Raw genomic sequence first — 20,269 nt, 5'->3', positions numbered from 1 at the left:
TAACAGAAGTTTGATTTTTTTTTTTTTTTAGGGGGGAACTACTGTGTTTTGTATCAGCAGCAAATAGATAAAAGCTTTCTGCAACTTGTTTAATTTATCACTAGAGAGCACTTGATGCTGCTGCTTCTTCCATATAAAGTAAAAGCCTTAATAAAGCAATAATAAACTTCCATAGTTATTACTGAATTGTAATGAATTTCTAAACAGATATTTTTCAGTCTTTCATACAATGTGGATGTATCTTCTTCACTCCTGCCTAGCCCTTTAAGCTTCCAGAATAATTCTTTTTTTGGTTTGCTCCCAGGAAGACCAGGTGATTAAAAAACAAACCAAACAAAAAAAAAAAAAAAAAAAGAACAGAAACCATGTGTCAGCAGTGTGCCCAGAGCAAGTCCAGCAAAGGACCATAATGATGATAAAGGGATTGCAGCATCTCTTTGTGGGGATGGGCTGAAAAGCTGTGAGTATGCAGCCTGGACCAGATCATCCAAGGGATCTTACTGATGTGTATAAGTGCATGATGACAGGGAATAAAGAAGATGGAACCAGGCTCTTCTTAAAGGCAGATAGTGGAAAAGCTTTTCTATTTTTTTTTTTTTCCTATGAGGGTGGCAAAGCACTGGTACAGATTGCCCAAAGAAATTGTGGAGTCTCCATCCTTAGAGATACTGGAAATCAGATTGGACACTTGCTATGGGCTCTTGCTGCCCTTGAGCTGGGCTAGGTGATTTCCAGAGTTTCCTGCCAAGCTCAGCTATTTTACATTTCAGTGGTATCTTTGATGCAGCAAATGGGGAGACTGTTCTGTGGTTATAAGGGCACTGATCATCCTGCACACTGAGCAGCTTGGAGTGAGAGCAGACTGTCTGTTTCTGCTGCAGAACCAAGCAGCTATTAAATGATGACTTTTGCTCACTAATGACATCAAATGGGTTTTTAACATGTAAACAAGAAGAGGAAAGCAGAGTAACTTGTTATTTGCTATGGGTTTGCCTGAAGCAGATTTCCCATGTTAAAGCACTTAAAAGCAAATACAGAATTTATGATGTGTCGCTAGATTTTAAACCTGAATTACGTCCAGTTGTTGTAATGGCTAATAATGCAAATTATCTGAGTCATCCTCAGTGCAAAGCAGTAAATATAACCTGCACGTTCAGACACACTTCTTCTTCTTCTTTTTTTTTTTTTTTTCTTCTTCTCCCCTTTCTCATTAATATTTTATCTCCCTGAAGAGATGTTTTCAAGATATTATGTGCACCAGCATACTGTGCTCGTGGTATTCCTGGATGTCATTACAAAGAAGCCTGAAGAGTGTACTGCTGCTCCTCTGCCTGTGATGCTAGCTTGGAAATTGCTTGGAGCAACAACAGCAAGTGTCAACAGGGAGCTGTATTAATTATTTGGAATGTGTCTCTTAAGAGGAATCAACTGCTTTTATTGCAGAACGAATATTACTTGAAATGGGAAGGTTACTCTAACTGTTATCATAATCTATGTGTCATTAACTTTCCATGTTTAGAAGAAAAGATTAACAACCCTGTAAATTGGTACAGTAAATAGATGAATTATAAAAAAACTGTTTTTATTATAAATAGAAGTTTCTCGATATAGCTACCTCCAAATTGCTGGAGAAGGATTGAGTCTTTAGCAGCTGAGAAACTGCATGATGGTGTTGGGAGCCAAAAAATCTTCCACTAGTATGAAAGCAGTGGTGAGCTCTGAAAAATGAGTGTGTCTCCTGCAGGTGGGACAAACAGGTGGGACTGTGCTTCATAGTATGCTTCTTTCAAAAATGGCTGTGGCATAGGAATGCTTGTTTCCCCTCTAAAAGTGAGATTAACAGATTGGATGGGGTTGTGTGAAATTGGGTTCTCTTCCACAGCATATATATAGAGAGAGAGAACAGGTTTCAGGAGAACATGGTGTAAAGTATATGTAGTACTGGTAAAGCAGGTGTAACTAAAGTTCACCAGAGTACCCATGTCTGCAAGGAAAAAGTGAGGCATGGAAGAGGTTTCAGCTTGTCACCAGGTGCGTTCACATAATGGAAGTTCATTGTGAAAAACACACAGAACCAAATATATGCAAACCTTTTTTGATCCAAATGCTGTGTATTTGACTATAGCCCTGATAGATCTGTGTAGGAAACAGCAGAACTAAACCCCTTATTTGTCCACAGGGCAGGCTCACCACGGGCAGGTTTCCTACATTGCCCCACCGATCCACCTGGATTCGGATCTGGAGAGACCGCCATCCAAGGGTGAGTCAGGGGGACAGTCTCCATTCACTTGCATCCCAGCCAGCCACAGGCTGGGTGGGTATCACTCACTTGATCACTGAGCCTCCATGGCCAAGCTGTCACCTCCATCCGAGGGCACTCTGGGGAGGAAATTAATTCCTGCAGGAGAGATGTGTATGAGATGACCGTGTCCCATGTGTCCCATTACACAGCTTTGAACATCCCATCACTTCACAGGGGGTTTGCTCTCCCCTCTAGTTTACTCCTGCAGGGACAGGTACACCATAGGTCATGCCCTGTGTCTTGCACCTTTCCTTCCTAATGGCAGTGCAGAGGCACGGGGAGCTGATGGCAGAATGCAAAAGGGCAGATTTCAGCTGCCCCTCAGGTGAGTAAAGGGACAGAACAGGTTGTACACTTGTTTAAGCCTGGATTCTGTCCTCATTGCTGTTGCTTGAGGGTTTTTTTCCCTAGACTTGCTGAGGAGATGTTCATTATAGAGGATGACTCAAATTTTAGGTGGGCTAAATGTCCTTGGGAGCGATGCTAGTAGCCAGTATGTACAGAGGAAATCCAGAATTGCCCTGCTAAGACAGGTGCCTGTCTTGAATGGTGCAAATAAAGCAATATGTATGCAGGCCCTTGATTTCTCTGCCCTACTTGGAGGCTCATTCCCTAATGCTGAGCCCCCAGTGTTTGCCCTTGAGGCCTGGGGAAATAAACTTGTCCCCAAAGCAAACGTATGTGGCAGTGCAGGCTTCTTACACCTCCCTTTGCTCCTTTTGGTTAGGCTGGTCAATATTCAGGTATGATATTGAAGTAAATATCCATTCTTCTTGGAAAGTGAAGGAGAAAATCTTACAGGAACATGAAGGGATTTCTTGGTCAACTCTGCAAGTGTATATGAACATCAAACCCAGGGAATGTTGTGGAAAAAGAGAAGGGGAGGAAGAGGATAGCCAAAGTGTAATAGCATGGAGATATTCTATACCTTAGTTTTGTAATTGTTTTCCCCACTCTTCAAAGAGTGCTACAGTGGCAGAAAGAGTACCAAATTACCTGTGTGGTAATTGTCACCATTGTGCCACAATGCTGTAAGGCTGTTGGTGTGTGTTTGTGCCTGCACATGTTTCTCTAACTGCTCTTAATTGAAAAATCAGAAGTAGAGCCATGTGCTGGGTGGTGTGAGGATGCCAGATTCACAGTCCTCTCTCCAAATCTGATCTTGCCATGAGTCAGGCTAGTTGTATGCAATCTCCTGGCAGTCCACAACCTCCACTCAGCTTTAAGTGAACTACCCTGGGATTTGACATGTACATTTGAGATCATCAGCTTCTTCTAAGTCATTTGAAAACCTCCAATTCTGTGGTAAAATTTACTACCTTGCTTTTATAGCAGAGCACTCTAGTGAGGCAGAGACAGTTATGACTTGCAGGACCTTCTTGCTCTAGTCTGTCATTGAGGTGATGAATCAGAGCTTACTGAATAGGTCAGTATAAAATCAGTGTAAATCCTTTCCTTGGCATTTAAACAGACTATGGAAGATTGAAGGATGCTGGAACAGCAGCAGGCAGAGAACCTGTGTCCTGCTTTCTCCAAGCTGAAAGAGCTAAAGACTAACAAAACTTCAGTGATCTGCCCTTCATGAGGGCAGAGCTACCTCAGCAAGATAAATGGCAGTGCCACCAGGAGCAGGGCAAAGTGGGTCAGGCAGAACAGTTGCAGTGCTTGCAGAGAGGGTAAAATAGAGTTTATCCAGCATGAACTGCTGCACTGACTGCTTTCACCAGGGCCTCCACCCCCTTAGTTGAGAGATCTTAACGAAGAAGCTGCTCATGGTGAAGGACTGATACTACTGCTGCTGTGTGCTGGTAAAAGGACTTGAATACTCTTGTGTAACTTTACAATAGAAGAAGGCCAGCTCTGGAGGCATCAATCTCTTAGCTGGTGAGTAGGGTCTGTTACAAACACAGTAACAGGTACTGGCTCCTGGGGGAAGAGCAAGGCTTTCCTCTGGCCCTGGGATGTGGGACGTGTAGCTCTCATTTCTAGCCTCAGCATCCAAAATCCATTAGAGTATTGTAATTTTTTTTTTCCCCCCTAAGTATACTAGGCTTATGATTCTTTTTTGTTTGTCTACTTTTTCTGACACCTTAGGACATGCTTGGATCATGTTCCAAGCTTCATCCCGTAACTGTAAGACTTGTTTTAAACAAAGGAGTTAAAAACACCGTCCTTAAGCTTGTGTACCTCCACATTTCCTGTAGCTGGATCTCTAAAACCAGAGCAGCATTTAACAGTCAGCATAAACCTCTAATGCTTCTGGCTACTCTGCATTTCCCCTCCATGCTTCCCCTTGCACTAAGCTGATCACCAGGTGCAGGCCAGCCTTGCACTTAGGGTGGCAAAATGAAGCAGCCACCATACAGTTCTAATTGTAATAAATGGAAATAGAACCTGGGTAGTATGCTTTAAGAGAAGCATCTTTCCTTCCTGTAATATCAAAAAAAGATACAGCTTTAGTGCTCCTGTGGGTCTATGCAGTTGCAATTCTCAGCTGACAGATTTATTTGTAACTGCCTCTTCCTTCTCCTTTTTAAAAATGTTATCACTGGTGACATTTACACACATTGTTTATGCATGCAGGGGATTTTTACCTGCCTTTCAGAGTCCTGATGCTGGTGGTGAATGGAGTATAAACTGCAGTAGTTTACTAGTACATTAGTGTCACTGTGCATTACAGGGTAATTACTCTGAGCCACTGCTCTGTGCAGCCACCCAGTAATGACACTGTACATCACTGAATGGAAATAAAGCCTTGAATCAGCATTTCTCATCAAGACATTCCTTAGTCCCCACCCGCTTTTTAATTCGAGGTTGTTGCAAAATTAGTTCCATATATGAAACACTGTTAACTGCTGGTTTTACACCTCCTTTCAATCCAACAATTTGGATGTGACTACATGATTTTTATGCAAGTGTTTACACCTTCTGTGCAGAATAATTCCGGGCATAGCTGAGACCTTAGCTGGTGATACCATAGACTGAAGATTAAACCTGTGTTTAAAAATAGTTACTAACAAAAGCAAGGAGTTTCACAGATGAGAGTGACACTGATACTCTGGCTTAGAAAGGAATTTTATAAAATTATCATATATAGCAATGAATTAAATTAAATGTTTATGCTCAAATTCTGCCAGGTACTAAAACACAATAGAGAAGTGAATTAAGTGCACCAAATATGTGCACTAAAACTATTTATCAAGCTAGGTAGAAGCAGATTTCAGTGTATATGTGGTATCATATTAATGTTGAAATGTATGCCTGACATTTAAAGCTAGGCAGCCTGAGAAACTCTCCTGCCCTGCTGATGTTTTGTAAAGGTTTCCTTCTAAGTTGAAGTCCAGAGAGTAGTTATCTTGGAGATTGATATACTTAAAGTCAGTACATTTCCTAAACATGAACTGATAAGCATAACTCTGTACTGGTCCCCAGTTCTGGAAATAAATAACAAAGAAGGGAGGCACAGGAAATTCTTGTCCTCCTGTGCAGATTTCTCTAGCCGGGGAGGTTGTTATGGTACTGTGTTAAGGCACTGTGGGAGGTTTTCCTGTAAACCACAGTTATCAGGTTCATATTCCATAAACACAGAATCTGGCCTGAGTCCTTAGACAGCACATCAGGGAGCCAGAGGTTTTGCTGGGTTTGCACCTTTCTTTTCCATCTCAGAGGAAGATGTCCCTTTGTTCCTTCTTCAAAACCTGGATCCATTCTGCCCTTTTTCCCCCCTTTGCATTTGCAGTTTCTGAGGGACACTCTTTCCTGAACAGCAGAAGCACAGTGAAATCTTAAAACCAAAAACAGAGTAGGCTTGTTGTAAATATGCATTCTGTGTCTTATTTATTTTTTTCCCTCCCAAAGGTCTCAGGAGGGTCGATGGCTCTGCAGATGATGTAGGAGGATGTGACAGCTGGGCTTCTTGCACAGCTCCAGTCCTCCTTGGCAGCTCCAGAGCGAGGGCAGTGCTGGGCAGCGAGCCCCAGTGGCATTCCTTGCCCTGATTCAAGCTGACACATGGGGTCACATATCCCGTGCTCACCAGGCCCTGGGACACCAGCCTGCCTGTTCTCCCTCCCCAGGCCCAGCCCTGTGAGAGAGGTGCTGGTCAGGACTCTGCTGAGAGCCAGCAGTGGCCAGGCACCTTCTGTTTCCAGGCTCTTTCATGTTCTGCTGGGGTGCCCCTGGGGAAGGCATTCTCTCTGCTCAGGATCCTTTACAGTGCCCCTCTGCTGCTCTCAGAGGTCCTGCTTTTGCTTATCCTGCTCCTTCTGAGTTAGTTCTGTTTCCAGCTCCCTAAGGCAATATTATTTTCCTCATATTGTTCAGGTGGAAGAGTCCAGGGGAGGGACTAATTTGATGCCTTTAAGCCAAGAAAGGATCCTGCAGTGAATGCTGTTTGGGGTCTCCTATGCTCAGGACCTTCATTCCCTTTTCCCTGTGCAATTCTGGGATAGCTTTTTGTCCTTCTCTTTCCTGGTCACACGCTTTGGTTTTGCTCAGCCTTTTTTTCAAGGGTGGCATCTCTCAGGGCTTCCCCTTTGTGGCTGCCCTGAGCCCACTAGAGCATCCCTCTCACTCCAGCATGGGGTGAGAGTGCTCATTGCAGCAAGCCAGCACCATTCTGTTATTCCATGTGGATTTTAGGAAAGCAGCATGTAAAAGGCACAGAGGTAACTGGTATTGCACCAGTTGGGTGGGAGGGAGGTGACTGTCACCACACCTGCACCATCAGTGGAAAGGTTTTGCAGTTACTACAAGCCTCATGTGTACTGTGAATTTGCAGCTGCCTTGTTTCAAAGTCTTTTCTTGAATCTGTCTACAGAGATTTGTCTGTTGTATTCCTTTGCTGTTTGTTTGCTTTTCATTTGAGTTCTGTTTTTGTTTTTATTTTTTCCTTGTGATAGCCTCATTTGAGGCTGGATATCCATCTTCAAACAGGTTGACATTGCAATGGGGTGGGTTTGGACAGGCTGGTAGGTGTGGATGCAGGAATCTGTTGCCAGATATGAAGCTTGTTTGGGTCCTGAAAATAGTGGAGGGATGGATGAACTCTGATAACAACGCTTTTCTCAGTTTTGTGCAGAGCTCTCAGAAAATCTCCCATTGGCTCAGATCTCTACTGAAATGTCCACCTTTCAGGACTACACTGATGTTCCTGGGGGAGGCAGCTGCTTTGAACATGGGCCATGCTCCACATTTATTAATTTCTCAGTAGATATCATGGGTGGAGCTAAAGAGTGTCACAACCAGAGCAGCCAGAGCTCCTGGAAATCTTGCAGCCAGCCTGTAGTTCTCCTCTTTGCTTATTGTCATCAGTGAGGTCCAGCTTTGCATCCCATAGCTCCCCACAGTCAGAAAGAGTTAATTGCACCATTTTGCTTTTCACTGTGGTGCTGAACTGTTGCTCTGATTTCTCTGGAATGTGTGTTTTCACTGCAGAGGAGCACCTTGGGGCATTGCTGTTTATTTATAAGATAACAGCATTTGCTCTAGCTGAAAGCTGGAGCTAACAAAGTCTCTCAAGGAGGAGTGCTAACTCCTTTGTGCTGGTGGAAACTGTTCAAAGTATTTGCACTTGAAAATATTTAAGGATTTTGGGGAAGGGGGGAAGAACAGTCTCAGTGATATTTAACACCTTTTCCATTATTCTTAGTTATCAGAAAAAAAAAAATTTAGAAGGGCACTTTTTAAGCAGCTTTTTTTAAACAGCTAGCTACTGCCTTGTAAAGGAGATTTGCTATGGAGATCAGCCTGAACTGTGATTTAAAGATGCCTTGAAATGTTACTCTTTGTAGGCCGTTTGAAGCCACTGTATGACCTGATAAGCTCAAAATGGACATGGACATGCACCCAGGAGATTCTTTTGACAGTGGATTTCGTTTTCTGCTGCACTGAGTTTCACCACTCGCCATCAGTGGTGGAAGTTTTCACCCACCTGACAGTGGCAACAGCTGGAAAGTAGAGTCAGCTATGGTGGTGCACCCTCAAGCATCACTAATCTAAAGTGAATGTCCTATTACCAGCTTGAAAAAAAACTGTTGAACCAGTTCAATGTGAAAAAAAAAAGTGTAGTGCTCCATACAGCATCAGACCCTTCTCAAACTTTTTTTTTTCCTTTTCTGCCAGACTAATTTTTGGCTACACTTCTCTTCCTGAAATATTTATAGGGCAAATAACTGCTTTAAATGAGCAGATGGGGGAGACATAAGACAAGCTGTTAAATTAATAAACATGTGTGGTGCTTTATCAGTAAGGGAGCCCATTTTGGCATTTCTTCTGGATGATTTGTATGGCCTATCACCATTGCACCTGGTGCAGGGACAAGAAATGGGCACTTAATAACCAAACAATGTGCAAACTCCTTCCATTATAACTTCATTATGTCAGATATAATCGTCTATAACTAGATGTCAAATACATAATTTATGTCCAGCTCCCCTGTGGAATAGTGGGCATATGAATGAATGGCCCCATTAATGGGAAGGAGCTTTTACTGTAACTTTCCCCCTCCTGGTACATGGTCCGTTTTGTCATCTGGTATTAATTCTGAATCATTTCAGGGCTGCAGAAAAATGCCTGCTATATTTATATTTGTGTAATGGGAGAAGATGGCAAATAAATCATATGAGAGATCAAATTTCAGGTTCACTGATTTCTTAAGCCATATGCCTGTGTGAAAGAGGCTAGGATTGGTCTGCAGTGCTTTGATTGAGAGGCATAACTAGCCTTCATTTTACACATCCAGAGATGTTAAAAAGCTGCATAATGTGAGGTAGCACTTCCTGTGGGAGCCCTCTGGCACAAGGAGCTTATTAGCCCTTGGAAAGTCAGGATTTGCCACTGCAGCATGCTGCTGGCATCCTCTGGTGTGTGTTGTGTCATCTCTTGTGCTGTGTTACGTGGGGCATATCTAGGGAAGGGTTCCATGACATAACTGAAGTGTGTCATCATCACCTGGAGGGATAGAGGATGAAAACCCTGCTTTTCTAGAGGATTCCTCTGGAAACATATGGCTGTGTGGGGGTGGGACATAGGATCCCAAAAAACTCAAATTCAAAGGATCAGGTTGGCAAAATTGCCTTTTATACATTTGGGTTATTTTATTATTATTAATGTTCTATGTAACACTGTTGCAGTGTGTTGTAGTGTGTAATGATCAGGGGTCTGAAGCAGCTCTCCTATAAAGCAGGCTGGGAATTGGCATTGTTCACCATGGAACAGAGAAGGGCTCCTGGAGACCTTCCAGCACCTTCAGGGGGCCTGCAAGAAAGATGGGGACAAACATTTTAGCAGGGCTTGTTGCAGCAGGACAAGGGATAATGGCTTTAAACTGAGATGCTAGAAACAAATTCTTTACTTGTGAGTGAGGGGAGGCACTGGCACAGGTTGCCAGAAAAGCTGTGAATGCTCCATCACGTTGGATGGGGCTCTGAGCAGCCTGGTCTGGTGAAAGGTGTCTCTGCCCATGGCAGGAGGATTGGGACCAGATGGTCCTTAAGGTCCCTTCCAACTCAAACTATTCTATGAATCTGTGATTTTTCTGCTGCTGTTATTTTTCAGTATGTGTATGGTCTATATGTGTTCATAGAAAGCAAATCACCTTTACAAATGAAACATTAAAAATGTTAAAAGTGTTCTACTTAATGACAAATTAGGAACAATAGCTTCTAAAGACCTGGGCTATCCAGTGCTGTAGTTTGTAAAATGTAGAAATATAGTTTACCATGTTCTTGTAGAAGTTTATCAGCAGTGCTGTAGTAAGGCAGGCAGATGATTTCCCATACAAGCAAATCATGTTAGGTTCAGACATACTACTCTTGACAGCACTGAGTCAAAGAGTTTTGTGTTTATTTGATGGCTCTTCAGCTGTGCAGTGGGATTTTCTGTAGGTAAGCAGGTTTTTTACAGCATTTGGCTCTTAGAATCATCTTTCTCTGAATTGGATATTGTTGGAAATGAGAGATTTCCACCAGAGACAGTGATCTGATCTTTATAAAATGTCTGGATTTTTGAACCTGTTTTGGCCCCTGAATTACCTCAAAGTGGATTGTTGAATTTTGATTCTTTTCTTTGTGTCTTGTTTGTTGCAAGGAATTCTAGTGATGTGATATAATCTATTCAGAGGGCAAGTTATACCTGTGAATTTTGTACCTCACTCTTAAAAAGTGCTTTTGGAAATCCCAACCTTAATAAATGCATACTAAATACTGATTTACTGATTATGGAACACCATGCTAAGATTGTAACTTGGCTCCCTCATAAAAATCCTCATATTTTACGACTTTCAGCCAAGTAAATTTGGCTTGAAAACCACAGTGTTTGCTCAGAAGAGGGCTGCTATCCTCTAGCTCCAAATGGTTTGTTGCTGCCTTCATATTGGCTTGATGTAGTTTGTTCTCCTTGAAAACTCACAAGAAGCAGTATTTGAAAGATCTTGCTGCCTGTAAGAGCAGATACTAATGTTGATTAGCTGTAATTGTATGGGTCAGAGGGCCAGCATGCAGGAGGGTGCAGCCACAGGGAGCTGTTGGCCAAGGAGCTTTCAAGGATGGAGAGAAACACCTGGACTTGGGGCAAGAGGAATATTTTGCCCTTACCCAGCCAGGGATGCTGGAGTTTTTGCAGATAAATACAGGGAAAGGCTGATAGATTAATCACGCTAATTAGTAGCAATTCACTGCAGCTGATTTTTTTTTCAAAAAATTGGTTAGTCTTTCTTCATTAGAAAATGACCACAACTATGGCTGCTTTCATGGCAGTCTCCCCTTTAGATTCTCTCAAACACCTGGTTTTGTGTTTACCTCATTATGAGCACTGCTTTCCACAGATGAGTGTGTGTGACTGTATTATGCCCACAAATTTACTAGCAGACATGCAGCAAAATAACACTGTTACTGAGTAAACAATTACATTTCATTTTCGGGAATAAAAGGGAATGTGTGCCCATAAATCTTCTTCTAAATGATCTGTGTTGGAGAGCAAAAAGAAGATGAGGTTTCTAAATTCATGAAGGCCCTTCACAGTGGAATCCTGTGTGCCACTGAAGTGTAGCAAGCTTATTTATATTTTATTGTGCTTCTAGATCAAGCTGTATTATTATGGTCTGCATTCCCCTGACATTATAGCTGTTGCTAAGGAAGAGGTACATTATGTTAATATTTTGTGACCATAACTATGCAGGGTGGGTTATGTACATTGAAGAAGTTGGGGTGGGGGGGAGAAGTTAATGCACCATCTTTATTAGAGCCTCCTCAGATAGCTGCTCACATTTAGAAGCAAAAACTAAGCTTGAATTTGAGAATAATTCACACAGAAAATGAGAGAAAACCAAACAATTGAAACAATTTGTGCACTGAACTTTAAAGTTGCTCAGCAGTTGGAATCTGGAGCCAGTACTGCAAAGAGAGAATCTGGCAGAAGCAGGCTGAATGCTTTTACCAGACACGTACAGTGAAGAATTTCACAGCTTCCTCACGCCTTAATGTGTTTGGATCATGTAAACAGAGCATTCATCCTTAATTCCCATTTCCTGACCATTTCCAGTGCTGGTGTCTATTATGTGAGTTTGGTACTTTCTCATTAATTTAGCTTGATTCACTGAGAGCCTGCAGTGTGGCCAGCACCATACACAAAGTAAAATGGCAAATGATGCCTTAGCTCCAGTGTATGGAGTCAGAGAAAAGGCTGGAGTCCTGAGCAAGATACTGATGTCCATGCTAGTTATTTTAACAAATACACTCTACAGACTGTATTGATAAGCATTATGAAAATGTTTACACAACAGTAAAATAAACAAGGAAGGATCTTGGCATTTCTCCTGAAGGAACGTTCTGAACTGAGTTTCCCCTTTCAAAACTGTTTTCTCATTAATACTGCTGCCAAGGCATGAAGCAGCCACAGAGGAGGACTGGATGGGTAGGAGCTTGCCTCAGTCCTGCTGTGCCTTGCACCTCACTGATTCAGCCAGGACAGTGTCCTCAGGAGGTATTCTCAGGGTAATCATGGTCATGGCACCTGACAATAGATAATATTTGCCTTGTACTACTGTCTCACATTTTGAAACAATGCATCAGAGCTGGGTTTGCACCTGGATCAGGTGGGTGAGGCATATCCCTGCTAATCTCATCTCCTAAATTCAGGGGTGCTGAGCAGGCAGGTCCACCCAGCTGAGATCAGCCCTATTTGCCAGAGCTACTGAAAGCAGCAGTGCTCAAGTAGGGCTGGGAAACCCATCAGAGGCTTGCCAGCATCCTGACTCTTAGTGCTTTTTAACATCAACTTAATCCTCTGACCCTGCCATCATGAGCACAGCAACCTTTCCTCCCTTATCGTCTGCCTTCCCTCCTCACTGTCCTTTTTGCTCAAACCTTGTGCAGCAGGTTCTTGTGACCCTTAACAAGGCTTTAGGAAAGTTAATATTCCCTTTTCCTAGCTAAGGCTGTAATAATTTATGTTAGACCTTGTTGCATGCACCTGATCATAAAATCCTTCTGGGAGCTAAGGTGCCTGGCCTGGGAAGTGTCTCTTTCTTGGGAAAATTAAACACAGCCAGAGACAAGAGTAGGATGGAGGGGTGAGAGGGAAAGGATGGCTCAGTTCTGAGAGTCAGTGCATGCTTCATGCTGGAGGTGTGTGTAGTAAAGAAGAAAATGGGAGGAATAAAGAGTAGCAGAGGGTGTAAAAAGGCAGCAGGGTCTATGCAGAGAGGATGGACACAGAGAGGTTGTGGGGCAGACTGCATGGCTTAGAGTAGAGGAAGGCAAGATGGGATGGAAAAAACGGGAGGGGGGTTTTAAGAAGGTTTTTATGTAATGTATAGAGAAATTTAAAATCCTTTAGCTTTAGACAATTGAGACTTTCACTGCCTCCAGCAACTATGCACAGACTAATCACATAACATTTATATTCCTGCTTTCCTACTCCAGGCGCCTATTTCTATCTGCTTGCTTCTTTCCAGCTTTTGCTCTGAGCTGCTGCAATTTAATAGCAAAAATCCAGATATTTCCTTCATCATCATTAACTACTCCTACCCTGTCCTCCCTGCAGTAATATAGAGCTCAGTCTAAATGTCAAGAGCAGCTCAGTGTGCTCATCCATTTTTGGAATGTGTTGAAGTCTCCTCATCCTGGCCACCCAAATCTTCAGCTCCTGTCCCTTCCAGATTGGTGTGGCTGTGCCTGCTGGCTCCTGAGGCCATGTGCTGGGATATTCAGAGTCTGTGGTCTCCCCATAATAACCTATAGTTTTAAAAGTGTCCCCTTAGTGCCTAAGGTTTGTGCTTATCTTCACAGGACATTGCTCCTTGCATTGTGTTTGGTTAAATAGCCATTGCTTGGTGTAGATATTTTGCATGTAAGCTGACAGGGTTGACATTGTGAGTATTTTGCAATCATTTGTTTAATTAGCTGAAGCTCTCTGGGGAGAAGTACATGAAATGGCATACTCCCAAAGTCTAATTTAAATCTGTTTTGCTTTTTTTTTATGATTTTTTTTTTTTTTTTTGGATGGAGGGCTTGTAATGCAAAGCATTAAAAAGGTACAAGTGAATGGAAAGGAAAAAAACCCTTTTGTTAATGGGCAGTGCCTCAGCAACAAAATCGTGCAAATACAGAAAGGAAATTACATTGAGTAAAATTACCTATAAGAGGAAAAAATGGAATTAAGTCTGTGCAGCTGTCTTGTCTTTTTTTTTTTTTTTTTTAACCTGTAGTTCCTCTCTGTTTTCTTTTAGTGCAATGCTTAATTAAGCTTCTCCTTTGTTTGGAGGTTAATTCCTTTCCTAATCTGCAGCTATTTGTACAAAGGTGTTCATTACTGCAGTGAACAAAGGCTGGAGACAGGAGAGTGGCAGGTGTTGAGCCTCATTCAGCAGGAACAGATTTTTTTTTGCTCCCACTGAAATCTCAAGGCCCTGCTTTCAGATGCAGGGCTTCTGTGTCAATTCTCCTCTGCTTGGTGCTTCCAGTGAAATGGTTCCTGGGGGGAGCTGAAGGTTCTGCTGCAGCACCAGGGCTCACTTAGTGCACTTAATTAGAGATCTTTGTGCTGAGGCAGACCCTCAGACTCTTACCTGACTTACATATAATGACCACTGGCTTCTTTTTGATGTTTGCCCACCCACTGAAATCACTAAAAAATTAAGATCCTAAGCATTTCATGAGGGCTGATGCCATCCTGTTGAGTCCCCATGGAGCAGTGAGTTCCTGCACAGACAGTCACAGCCTGTCCTCATTGCTCAGGATAGGCTTTCCTGCTTGCTGGCATCAGAGTGCTCAGAGTACCTGGAGCCTCTGCTTTTCTGTGGTGTTTGTAGAGCATGCAGAGCACACATTAATCATGTAAAAGTGTTTATATTGCAAGAAAAGGGGGGAGTGATGCTAAATGTTGCTGCTGAGCTGAAGTGCTGGGGAGCAGGCAGCAGTGATGGAGTAAGGGACCAGCCCACCCCAGGGCTGCCAGTCTGTCTCTCTGGCTTTCTGTGCTTGCCCAGGAAAATGGAAGTGAAAACAAGAGCAAGAGCTGAAACAGCTTTTAGAGGAATAAAATCTGTGATTCCTAAAGGAATGACAGAATGCCCCAATAGTTAAAGCAGGATCCCTCTTACGTGGATAGTCCTGTTAGGAGCAATGTGGCCAGCCCCATCTCCAGGCATTGCTTTGCCCACTCAGTTCTTCACCTTCCTGTGGCATGGTTTTAATAAAGGGTTGTTCCTTCCAGACACTTGGGAAAGCTGGGCATGGCCTAGGAGCGATTGCTTGCTGTTGGGAGACCAGATTTTCTTTTTTATGTTTCCTTGTGCTGGTTGTGTGATTAGTCATTTCATGCATTCACACATGTATCTAGTTTCTGTAAAAAGTGATTTTTTAACTGTGGCACCCTCTAACCTTGTGGCTGTTTATTTCATGTACTATTCTGAGTAATGGGAAATGGTCTTTTTGGTTCTGTTGAACCTCTAGGTTTGAAGGAAAAGAGAGAAGACAATTGTAGAGCTTGTCAATTATCGCTTGCACAGTGTAATTAATGTCCAAATATTTCCAAAATCAGCAGCTAATGACAGAAATATATGTCCTGTCCTTTTCATGCAGAAAAGAAATGGGTTTATGCTTTAAAATGCTTTTTGTTTGTTATGCTATCTAGGCACCATTGTTGATAATCTGCACACACGGGTAAAATATTTTGCACTTTTTGACATTTTATTTTTTTCCAGAAGAATTGTCAAGATGAGAAATGGCACAAATGGCTCAAGGAGTATTGACTTTTGCAATCAGTAGCTAGTGAAATTAACATCTTCCTTCTGTTCTCTTTGCTCAGACAATTACAAATTAGATCCAGAAAACATGTTCCCAGAGGCGTGGGTTTGGGTTTTCAGAGAACACTGGCATAGGAAGGAGGGAAAACATCTTAGCACAAAGCACTTTCCCCCCATTTGTAGGTGGCTCAAAGCTAGAAGCCTTAAAAAAAAAAAATTAAAAAAAACTAATCAAAGAGGAAAAAGAAGAAAAGTGTGGGTGGAAAAGCAGCACAGGACAAAACAAGGGGCTGTGTGAACAGCTTAATTAGTACAGATTGTGTTCAGTTGTGCAAGAGGTGCTGGGAAAATGCAGAGCATGGTATATGAGCAGTGAGGATGGAAGAGCAGAGCAAGATGGAAGAGCTGAGCAATGCAGGTTCTCCCATCCACCAAAATTGTGCCTTTGAGCATTTCCAAGCACAGAGGTGGAAAAAGCAGGAGCACAAAGGGTTCTCAGTGAAGAACCCTAGCTACACTTACAGTCCTGGGGTTTTTCGATAGCCAGATCCCAGTGGGGATGTGGTGTTATTTCTAGGGTGTTTTCTTGACCCACATTTCCAGCCTAATCTCCAACATACTGTCCATGTACAGCCTCTTCCAGAGGCACTGACTGTCCCTGGAGTTAGCTAGATCTTCAGCAAACCCAGTTTCTGCCCCAAAATCCTCACACACACACACACACCCACATGCCCCAGAGGTCCTCAGTACATGAAGCTGCATCTCTTGGGCTCAGATGCCAAAGAAATGTAAGTAAGGAACAACTTTTATTGACCGTAATTGCACTTGAATTAACTGGATGCCTGTGTAGTTGATGGCTCCTGCAGCCTGACATCCCTCCTGCAGCACTGGAAACCTCATTGCTTTGCCTCACAACACTTCCTGTGCCAGAAAGCTTCAGAGGGCACAGCTCTCTTGGCATACCTCTAAAATAGCTTGGCAAGTAAGCTCTGGAGGCTTAAAGTCTTGTCCCAGCTGGGATACATAATGATCTAGCTACCTGCTTCTTTGATCTTCCCTTTGTTCCCTGATTTTCACAGAGCAATCATTTGTTCACACCCCCCCCCCAAAAAAAAAAAAAAAAAGGGAGGGAGGCAGAAATAGATGGGTAAAACAGAAAGAGGAGTAGGGTTGGGCACACTCCCTGCAATCTGCAGGCAGGGCTGAGCTGCAGCCCTGGCTCTGCTCTCTGTGTCCTCAGGGTGGTAGTGCAGCTGCTATTTCCCCATACACTGCTCTGCCTGGCTGGCAGGGAGCAGGAAGCACATCCTAACTGTTAGTTTGCTGTTGGGAGGTTTGTTGCACCTACATCCCTGTATTTAAATGGCATGGATGCATCTGCTTGTGAGCTTTGTTTCCTTGAGCTCTGTCAGGGCTGCTGGGATGAGCAGCAAAAGGGGTGGGTTTAATACCATGCTAGATGAGAGGGTTTGGAGTTGGAGCAAGTCACTGTCAGATCAGCAAGGATTTAGCAAGAATTCATTCTGCCACTCTTATTGCAACCTCAGGGGGTGGGGTGGGACGTTTGTTGGCAGCTGTGTGAGTGAATAGTAAAGAAACAAATACATAGGGAACTTTTACTAAGTCTAAAGACACTAAGATTTTTTTTCTGTGTCCAATTAAGTACCAATGCAGTTGATCAGAAATCTTTAAAGATTCTGCTATTACTGACTGTATGACTGAGAGTTTTTCATGCAGCACTTTTCAAAAGGCAAAGGTATTTCACACAGTTGCAGCAACAGCCACAAGCAAGAATGAACCACAGTGTAGTTATTGAGGCTCTATCCCTCACTGCTTCTTTTGTCCATAAATTTCTTTTGTTGGGGTTTATTCACAGTGCTGGTGTGCTGCTATTCTGAAAAGTGTGGTATTACAGGAAAAGATAATCGCATGGTGGGATTTAAGCTGTTGCAGAAGGGAGTGTAGAGTACATGATCCCCTTAAAATGAAGAGCGTGGCTAAAAAGTCACAGAATTTTACAGTGCACAGACCATAATATACTGCAAGACATCCATCTTTAGCAGGAGGGGTTCGCATCAGTGGAGTTCTTCAGCCTTCATCTATGAAATCACTTTAGTGTTTGGGTTTTTCATTTCTTTCTACTCTATTTGATTGTGGCCATGTTTAAATAATGTCAGAGCGGAAATTGGTTTTATTGGACTTAATTTTGTCCACAGCAAGACATACATTGCCTTGAAATATGATGTAATTCCCAAGCAGAACGAGATGGGCTTCTCTTCAAGTCAGGCCTCAGCTCTGCTGTCTTGGTTTTTAATACACCAGGCTGCAGAGTAGCAGGAAATGGTGGAAATTGCAAGGTGGAAGTGGCTTTAAATGGCAGTAATCTCTACCCTTGCTTCAGGCAGAGAGCTGTAAATTGCTACTCTCTCTTGGCTCTTGCCCTAATGCAGGTTGTTGCTTGGCTTTTGTTTGATGGTATTTCACCTTTAAGTGGAGAAAGGTAGAAAAAAATTATTGGGAAAAGAAATTTATATAGCACTAGAGGAAAAAAAAAAAAAAAAGAAAAAAAAAAAAAAGGGCTGTCCAAACACCTCATAGTGCTGGATTTGACTATTTCTTAGATGGAAAGAACTTCCAAAGGTGAATGCACACAGATGGATATACTAGCTGTGAGTGAGGAATGGCTGCAGTCTTTGATTAAATGCAGTTGAGTGGAAAAAAAAAAATAAAATAAAGAAACATGGTGCAAAATCTCCCAAAGCCCTGAAATTATTAATGGCTCATCCAGCAGCCACATTCCAGGTTGGAGCCTCCGAACAACCACAGTGTTACCTTACAAAGCAACGCAGGAATTTCAGTGGTGTGAAGAACTATTTAAAAAATAAATATAAAAAAATTGCTCACATTTTCAGGTTGCCATGGTTTTTGGAGACAGTGGTATTCACTGCACTCTAGATATCGAATATAGACATAGCTAATTTCACCTGGCAGAGTGATGGGATTTTCTCTTCTTTTTAAAGGGAAGATTTTGTCTGTGTGTTCTTGACCTGCAGTTTCTGTGGGGCTGCTTGTTTGTCTATGGATTTTGGTGTGTGTGCGTGCAGAAATGTCACCAAATGAGATCGATAGTGAGTCTGTTGGGCTCTGCTTAATAATGCTGAGGCTTGGCTGGCCTGGGTGTGCAGTAACAGTGCACTGAATGCCCGTGTCGAAGAGAAAGAGTGGCAAGCCAATTTCTGGCTGAGAGTCGCTGCTTTCTCAGCAGGCAGATTCAGCACTTGGACCACTCTGACAGTGATGCAAGCCCCAGAGCCTGAGGTTTTGGCACAGGGGATGAAACAGTACCAGTTGGTTCCCACAGAGGTCAGGGCAGATGGTTCCCAGTGCCTTTCTTGCTCTAGAAGTCTGCGAACCAGTGCAAGGAGTTTCTGTGTATATTTTTTTGGAGAGGGATAGTTTATTCAACTGTGCATGCTCTAATGGCTTTGTGCTGGGCTGCATTATCCTCACTGGCTTGGTGGGAAATGGCATTTCCCCTTTCTTTCCTCTTTCTAGCAGTACTTGGGATTTGGTGTGTATATTCAGCTTCAAAGAGGTTTTGCATGTGCACATGGGAATATTTGTCTTGTCATAATAACTGTGCCCTCAAAATTTGCTGCTAACTGAAAAAAGCAGATTGTCTCATAGCTGCACACGTACTTTATGAAGATGTTTCTCTTGCCCTACACAGTGTTTTTTTGTTTGTTTGTTCTTTTGGGTTTTTTTCCTTTTTTTTTTTTTTTTTGTAAAAAATTTTATAACTGGAATCCAGGATAGGCTGTGCAAGTCAGAACATGGTTTGTTCACTCTGTGCTCAATCCCCCCTTGAGCCCAGTGCAGTTTGTCACTAATCCAGCTGGATTTGAGCTGCAGGCTGTAATGTAGGAAGAGAAATGCACAGCAGGGTGCATGTCCTACCAGGTGAGAAATGTGAAAGAGGCTGTTCCCAGCACAGGATAGCAGCTGGGACTGATGCTCCTCCTGCCTTTCTCTAAATAGGTCCTGGTGGTTGCACACCACTTTAAATGTGAAAAAATTGAGGCAGAGATGGAGAAATAAATACAGCTTTCTGTAGACAAAGCAGTACATATCCACGCATGTTATCTTGATGCAGCAGTGGGGATAGCAAATTAATTTCATTTTTTTTTTCTTCTGACTATTCATTTTCTCTGCTAAAAGGCACATTTTCTTTTGCCTTTGACACCTGTAGGCATTTGCCATACCAGTGGAAATGGAGGGTAAAAATATCCCTATGATAATTTGGTAGTACTTTTCACCAACTGTGCCATCACTTTGCACAGGCATAAAAATGACTAGATGAGGTACAGAAAATCAGTCTGTAAATCCATAAAAATTGTGGGGTTTTTGCATCTACTGATTTTCCATTGTCTGTATTCATTAACAGAGAGCAAAATGGATGAATTAGTGCTCAGTTCTAGGCAGCTGTTCATCTAACTTCCCCAGGCTGCACATGCTGAGGGTGTTTAGAATATTTTCACTTACAAAGAAAGAAAAAAAACCTCAGCTTCTGTTATCTCTTCTGCTTTCTGTGGAGCTTTCTGAGGCCAGGGAGCCCACTGCTGTGTTTTGTGCTTCCCTCAAGCTTGGCTCTGGTGGTGTGGTCACCTTATAACAAAGATTTCATACCAAAGAGTAGATTTTGCAGGGATCCTTCTACTTCT

General features: G+C 42.7%; 1 protein-coding gene across 8 annotated transcripts in view; it reads left to right on the top strand.

Annotated features, from left to right (window-relative positions):
• The window catches only part of ADGRL3 (adhesion G protein-coupled receptor L3), a 478,112-nt gene that overhangs the window by 337,127 nt on the left and 120,716 nt on the right, over positions 1-20,269 (top strand). For all 8 annotated transcript variants that reach the window (XM_079307369.1, XM_079307366.1, XM_079307362.1 and 5 more), the window contains one exon: positions 2,180-2,260. In XM_079307369.1, coding sequence (XP_079163495.1) covers positions 2,180-2,260 — 81 coding nt within the window. The remainder of the gene's footprint in view (positions 1-2,179; positions 2,261-20,269) is intronic.

The sequence above is a fragment of the Erithacus rubecula genome, assembly GCF_903797595.1.
Source record: "Erithacus rubecula genome assembly, chromosome: 5".
Taxonomy (NCBI): Eukaryota; Metazoa; Chordata; class Aves; order Passeriformes; family Muscicapidae; genus Erithacus; species Erithacus rubecula.
The sequence above is the reverse complement of the archived record's forward strand: the minus strand, read 5'-3'. Positions and strand labels throughout refer to the sequence as shown.